General features: G+C 44.9%; 1 protein-coding gene across 1 annotated transcript in view; it reads right to left on the bottom strand.

The window, feature by feature from the left end:
* Positions 1 to 7,585, bottom strand: part of AAMDC (adipogenesis associated Mth938 domain containing) — a 20,375-nt gene that overhangs the window by 12,289 nt on the left and 501 nt on the right. The window contains exon 2 of the mRNA XM_024200629.3: positions 104 to 252. Within this exon, the coding sequence (XP_024056397.3) occupies positions 104 to 235 (132 nt within the window). The 5' untranslated portion in view covers positions 236 to 252. The remainder of the gene's footprint in view (positions 1 to 103; positions 253 to 7,585) is intronic.

Here is a 7,585-nt window from a genome sequence, read left to right as displayed (position 1 = left end):
ACGCCACATTTCTTAGCTCCCACTACTGGCAAATACAGCAGTAACTGTTCCCAAGAAAGCTCTCTTAGCCCCCACTTTAAAATATACTAAACAATGTACTTACATTTGTCCCGGTTTCTCTCCAATCCCAGGTTCGGCTCCCTCCTGGCCACACTTTGCAGTCCTTATAAGTTGTAGAACAACCTTTCACCATCATCTGACCCCATGAAAGGGAAGCGATTTCAGGGGAAGACATCGCCAAATTGAAAAGGTCTGAAATAAACAACATTATCTACATGGCACCATAACATGTATGGCGCTTATCAGAAAAATAAGCGTTCATGCCCTGAGGAGCTTGGAATGTAAGTAAATACAGATGTTACTCACAATGAGTGCTAAGGAAGGAGGGATAGTCTTGTGGTTAAAGCACTGGATTGGGGCTCAGGAGATGTGTGTTCAGTTCTCAGCTCTGGCAAAGGCTTCATGTGGGACCTCAGGCAGGACATTTAACCTCTTGGTGTCTCAGATCCCCATCCGTAAAACAGGGATGATACTACTTCTCTATCTCACTGGGGTGTTGCAAAGATAAATCCATGAATTATTGGGTGATGCTCAGATACTATGGTAATATCAACACTTAGCTAGATGGTTATGGTGCCTAAGATGGGCAGGAGGAGGAGGGTAAAATGCAAGATATTTGCCTTGTTAGCTTTGAATTAAGGTTCAAATGTATTCAGTAGAACAAGGAAAGATAGCTATATGCTATACAAAGAACTCACTTTTAAGAATGTTTGCGTACTGGATTGTTTCTTCCACCCTCCCTTTTTCCCCGCTTGTGAGTGGGGTCATTGTGCAGAGAATGGATGGCTGAAAGCTATTACACCATTCCTTTGTCACTCTATTTTAGGCATTTCTAATGCACCCATCTGGAGGATGGCGTGGACAGCACTCTCAGCAAGTTTGCAGATGACACTAAACTGGGAGGAGTGGTAGATACGCTGGAGGGTAGGGATAGGATTCAGAGGGACCTAGACAAATTAGAGGATTGGGCCAAAAGAAATCTGATGAGGTTCAACAAGGACAAGTGCAGAGTCCTGCACTTAGGACGGAAGAATCCCATGCACTGCTACAGACTAGGGACCAAATGACTAGACAGCAGTTCTGCAGAAAAGGACCTAGGGGTTACAGTGGACGAGAAGCTGGATATGAGTCAACAGTGTGCCCTTGTTGCCAAGAAGGCTAATGGCATTTGGGGCTGTATAAGTAGGGGCATTGCCAGCAGATCGAGGGACGTGATCATTCCTCTCTATTCGTCATTGGTGAGGCCTCATCTGGAGTATCATGTCCAGTTTTGGGCCCCACACTACAAGAAGGATGTGGAAAAATTGGAAAGAGTCCAGCGGAGGGCAATAAAAATGATTAGGGTGCTGGAGCACATGACTTATGAGGAGAGGCTGAGGGAACTGGGATTGTTTAGTCTGCAGAAGAGAAGACTGAGGGGGGATTTGATAGCTGCTTTCAGCTACCTGAAAGGGCGTTCCAAAGAGGATGGATCTAGACTGTTCTCAATGGTAGCAGATGACAGAACAAGGAGTAATGGTCTCAAATTGCAGTGGGGGAAGTTTAGGTTGGATATTAGGAAAAACTTTTTCACTAGGAGGGTGGTGAAGCACTGGAATGGGTTACCTAGGGAGGTGGTGGAATCTCCTTCCTTAGAGGTTTTTAAGGTCAGACTTGACAAAGCCCTGGCTGGGATGATTTAGTTGGGAATTGGTCCTGCTTTGAGCAGGAGGTTAGACTAGATGACCTCCTGAGGTCAACTTCCTACCCTGATATTCTATGATCACAGTCTGATCTAGGCAGTGATCAGGGACAGTGAAGAAACAAGAAAGGAACAAAATGATCCCTTTCCCACAAAACCAGGAAGGGCAGCGAGGGGAAGCCATGCTGTCTTTAGAGATCCATCTCTGGTGCTATGATAGTCTTCCACTAGATCTCAGCTCATCACACAGCTGATAGGGTGGCAGGTACTACAGAAATGCTTTAGATCGGCTTGATAGATGTTAGACCACCATCCTAGAGATTTGTCTTTCTGTCCTTCCAGTCCCTGAGTGGAGTGGGCTGAAAACAACCAGTTTTCTATTGAAATGCTATCTCTGCACTGAAGAGAGCTCTGTTCATTCTGTTCCAACTGATGTGAAGAGTGGACTCTCTTTATAAGGTAAATAGTAAAAAGGCCCTTTAATTAAATGTATGGAATTCAACCACACACTTAAAAACTACATTCTCTTTTCCAGTCTATCCAGATGTCCACTCAGAGAAATATTTCCCCATCCTGAAGTTGTGTTAAATTGTTCAAATTCGACAGCAAGGAAGCCTGGTGTTGCTGATTAATGAGAGAGTCCTCACAAAAGAGCAATCTCTGGATTAACAGATTTTCAGTCCTCTTGGAAAATCTTAAGGAAAAACCTGCTAACATTTGCACAAAGGCTCAAATAACATTACAGTAACCTTGCAATGCAACCCCTCTCCCCCCTTACACACACCAAGGGGAACTATGGTACCAGACAGACAGTAGATACTCTTCTTTGACTGCCAAGAATGAATTTGAGTTTGCTGCCTCAAATGTCACATCAAGAACAAACAGCACTACTACTTGGGACTCAGCAAAGGCTTTAGACTGCCTCAGCATTTATGCTTATAGCATGATAATAGGACAACTTTTTTTGTTGCCTCCTTCCGAAGCTAAGGACAAAGTGCCTGATACCCTTGTGCGCAGGGGATGTCCCCTGCATAAGACTACAGCTCTACCAGCTTTGTGTTCTTTCGGTTCTCTCAGTACATGTCTGCAATCAATGCCATGGAGCCAGTTTCCCTTCACGTGGAGACTCAAATCTTCATTTCTGAGAGGTATGTGAAGTGAGGCAGCAACAGAAGGAAAAAGGAAGAACAAGGGCAAGTCTCAAGATTGGGAATGGCTGAGCCATTACAAACATTGAATCTATCTCCCCATGTAAGTACTCTCACACTTCTTATCAACCTGTCTGTACTGGGCTATCTTGATTATCACTTCAAAAGTTTTTTTTCTCTTAATTGGCCTCTCAGAGTTGGTAAGACAACTCCCACCTGTTCATGCTCTCTGTATGTGTGTGTATATATATATATATCTCCTCAATATATGTTCCATTCTATGCATCCGAAGAAGTGGGATGTAGCCCACGAAAGCTTATGCTCAAATAAATTTGTTAGTCTCTAAGGTGCCACAAGTACTCCTGTTCCTTTCTCAAGACAAAGGAGATCAGTCACTCCCCTCTGTTCACCCACTCAGACCAAAGAGCAGAACATGTAGAAGTTAGCTCTGTTTCTGCATGAAATATTTGTGACGGTTTACTAAGAAACAAGTATTATGGAGTTACAATAGCTCGAGATTATACAGAAGGGAGTTAGGTAACAAATGATTAGAACTATATCTAAAGAAGGGTATGAAAAACTTTCCATAGGAAGAGAGGTTGAAATAACTAGGTCTGTATAACAGAGACAGGACATAACATGAATGGGATAGAGAATGTACATCAGGAGCTCCTATTTGCCTTTCCAATAACATAAGAATAAAGGAGGCATTTACTGAATTTGAAAGACAAAACTTAAAACTAGTTAAAGGAAATACGTATATATTGGGAATAATTAGGCTATGGAATTTATTGCCACAAGATAGCATTGAGGTAAACAGCTTAATAGAATTCAGGAGGGCATCTAAAAGTTGCATTTAAAAAACAATTATTTTTAGAAGGAATAAAAAAGTCCCCATTATTTTGGGCGTTATCCCTTAACTGTCCACTATGGGTTGCCCTGTATGTTCTTTTGAAACATGAGGTACTGCCTAAGGTCAGAGACAGGATACCAGGCCCCCTTCTGATCTGCTATAGCAATTCCTATTTTCCTAAGAATTGCAACTGTCCAGGCAAGTTAGTGGAGGAATGGATGAGGATTCCAGCCATGACATGCATAACAGGGCAGTGTTAGGGAGCTGATTAAGTTAGGTAGATTTGCAAACATAGGCAATATGGGAAGACAGAGACTTAAAATCAAGGATGATGCCTAGGTTACAGACTGTGTGGAGGCAATATAAGAGGTTTTGGCAGGAGACGTAAATCAAGGGGGAAAATGGAGTTGTGTGTGAGGATGCTTTTCTTGCCCTTTCGCTATCTTTGAGACATTGAGAAAGTAGGTTAAGATGAAACCACGTTGTACGTGATCAAAACAGGCAGAAATCATTAGAAATATCAGAAGATGTGAACAGTTGGTAACATCAGCATAATAGTGGCAAGTACATTTAAAGTCTGACAGAAGTTCACACAAGAAGAAAATAGAAAGAAAACAGCAGTGGGCCAGGAATTAAACCTAGTGGAACTCCAAAGAAGAGGTGTGGGACCAGATCTTGAGGCAGCTAAATATGCAGATAGATGCCAAATGTGATTTTCAAAAGCACCTAGGCACTGAACTCCCAGTGGAGTTAGACCTTGGTGCAGAGTACCAAGAGGCAGAGTGATCAGAAAGGTAGGTATGGCAGGAGGGGATCAGAGATAACTGTGCATTGAGATGGTAAAGGAGAGCAAAGTGGTTCATAAAAATCCAAGCCTGGCCTAAGATCAAGGCGGATGAGAACAAAGGAGTCAATCACCATCAAAGAATTTTCACTATGGAGGAGAGCAGTTAGTATGCTCTGAACAGAGCATACTAACTTTTCCTCAAGACTGCTGAGAGAGGGGTGGATAGATAGGCGAGATAAGGTGACCTTTTTTATGCACTTGGAAAAGGGGAACAGTAGAGATGGTGCAGCTGTTAGAGTCAGGGTTATGGGAGGTTTATAACTAAAAAACAATGGTTGGACAGTTATATAGGGAACAAGAGGAGGGGCAGGATTAAATTATAGAAGAGAAGGGGATCAGAAGAGGAGGCAGATTTTAGGGTTTAAGAATCAAAAAGTTCTGATTTAGGAAATGATTAGTTTAGCTTCATTGTTTAATCTGGGGAAAGTAAACTAGTGAGCAGATTGCTCCAGGCATAAAGGGACCATGACAGAAGGCACAAAGCTGAGAATGGTAAAAAGAAGTGAAGGACAAAGAACTGGGAGGAGAGTATGGAGTGGGGAGGGAGGGATGGGGGAAATGGGAGAATTGAGAACAGAAACACAGAGCCCTTATGGGGAGGATAAAACACAGGAATGATATATGGGACTAATTTCTGCCTCCTTCCTCCGACATTTGATGGTGTGTCCTAATTTTAGGACAATCACGCATTTGGTATTTAGCAAGCTGAATCCTAGTAGTACTACTGATCAAGGACCTATGTCCCCATGGGGCCATCTGGGAGAAAACTGTCCAAATACTCATCAGCAACCACACAACAAAAAACACTAACCCAGGAACCTATCCTTGCAACAAAGCCCGATGCCAACTCTGTCCACATATTTATTCAAATGACAACATCATAGGACCTAATCACATTAGCCACGCCATCATGGGCTTGTTCACCTGCACATCTACCAATGTGATATATGCCATCATGTGCCAGCAATGCCCCTCTGCCATGTACATTGGCCAAACCGGACAGTCTCTACGCAAAAGAATAAATGGACACAAATCTGACATCAGGAATCATAACATTCAAAAACCAGTAGAAGAACACTTCAACCTCTCGGGTCACTCAGTAACAGACTGAAAAGTGGCAATTTTGCAACAGAAAAGCTTCAAAAACAGACTCCAACAAGAAAGTGCTGAGCTTGAATTAATATGCAAACTAGATACCATTAACTTGGGTTTGAATAGAGACTGGGAGTGGCTGGGTCATTACACATATTGAATCTATTTCCCCATGTTAAGTATCCTCACACCTTCTTGTCAACTGTCTAAAATGGGCCATCTTGATTATCACTAGAAAAGTTTTTTTCCCCACTGCTAATAGCTCATCTTAATTAATTAGCCTCTTACAGTTGGTATGGCTACTTCCACTTTTTATGTTCTCTGTATGTATATATATATCTTCTTACTATATGTTCCATTCTATGCATCTGATGAAGTAGGCTGTAGCCCACAAAAGCTTCTCTAAGGTGCCACAAGTACTCCTGTTCTTTTTGCGGATACAGACTAACACGGCTGCTACTCTGAAACCTGTCCCTTCTTATTGCATCCTAAGCAGTGTATCTGAATGTCAGCATCCAGAACAAGAGCCTAGTTTATGAGAATTAGCCAACTGCCCATTATAGGTGCATTCAAACAGCTGTGATAGGTTGCTAAAGCAGAAGGAACATACATTCCTCTTTCTACTGCTGTTTAACCAACACCTGATTCTGCCATCTTTATGCATAATAACTATCTAACTAACATACCTATAATTAAGGCTGCCCAAGTTTGTCACTGAAGTCACAGATTCTGTGACCTCCGTGACTTCTGCAGTGCTGGTGCGCCTGGCTCAGGGGCAGCTCAGGCAGCCAATGTACCAGGTGCACAGGTCACTGCAGGGGCAGTCTCAGGCCACCGTGCCCACAGCAGCAGAGTTTGGGTGTGCAATGGGGAGGGGTTGGGGCATGGGACGGTGTGAGGCGGGCTCTGGGTGGCGCTTACCTGGGGGGCTTCCTGGAAGCAGTGACATCCTCCTCGCTCAGCTGCTAGGTGGAGGTGTGGACAGGCAGCTCTGCACACTACCTCCACCCAGAGCACTGGCTTTGCAGCTCCCTTTGGCTGGGAACTGCGGCCAATGGGAGTTGCGGGGGCGGTGCCTACAGGTGGAGGCAGTGTGTAGAGCTGCCTGACCATATCTCTGCCTAGGATGGAGCTGAGTGAGGGGGATGTCGCTACTTACAGGGAGCCTTCCAGCCAGGTAAGCGCTGCCCAGAGCCCGTCTCAACCCGTCCCGTGCTCCTGCTGCACCCAAACTAAGTCTGCTGCTGCTGGGGGGAAAGAGGGAGGCACAGAGGCAGGTATTCAGCCTGCCGGCCCTGCCAACCCCATCCCCCCCTGCACCAGTGGGTGTCCCTGGCCGCACACTGCTGCTGCCCGCCTACCCACCCCCAGCACCAGTGGGGGTCCTATGCTGCATGCTGCCACCCCCCCTCCAGCACCAGCAGGGATCTCGGGCAGCTCCCACCCCAAGTTTTAGTCATGGATATTTTAAATAAAAGTCAGGAACAGGTCATGGGCCCTGAATTTTTGTTTACTGCCCGTGACCTGTCCATGACTTTTACTAAAAATGGCCATGACTAAAATGTAGCCTTATTTATAATCACTGGACTATCCTTCCTTATCATCATATCTTACTCTGCTTGTAGCCCCACCAGCTGAGTAAAACACTCCCCAGCATGCGGATGGCAGAACCAGGCTCGCAGCAAGCAAGATGTTTGGGGGTGACGTCTCTGTAACAGGAGACAGGACGGAATGGTGGAGCCAGGACGGAACGTTGGCACTGGCAGATTCTGTGACAGTTGGCTCCTCCTGATGGGGAAAAGCTGCCTTTGATGCCCAAAGGAAACCCCATCTATTCCCCCCCCCCCACATTCCAGCCCCCCCATGGAAACCCCATTTACCCCTCCCCACTCCAGCCCCCCATG

This window comes from Terrapene carolina, unplaced genomic scaffold (genome assembly GCF_002925995.2).
Source record: "Terrapene carolina triunguis isolate 2854851 unplaced genomic scaffold, T_m_triunguis-2.0 Scaffold97, whole genome shotgun sequence".
Lineage (NCBI taxonomy): Eukaryota > Metazoa > Chordata > Testudines > Emydidae > Terrapene > Terrapene triunguis.
Note: the sequence above shows the minus strand (reverse complement) of the source record. Positions and strands in the feature narration are given on the sequence as shown.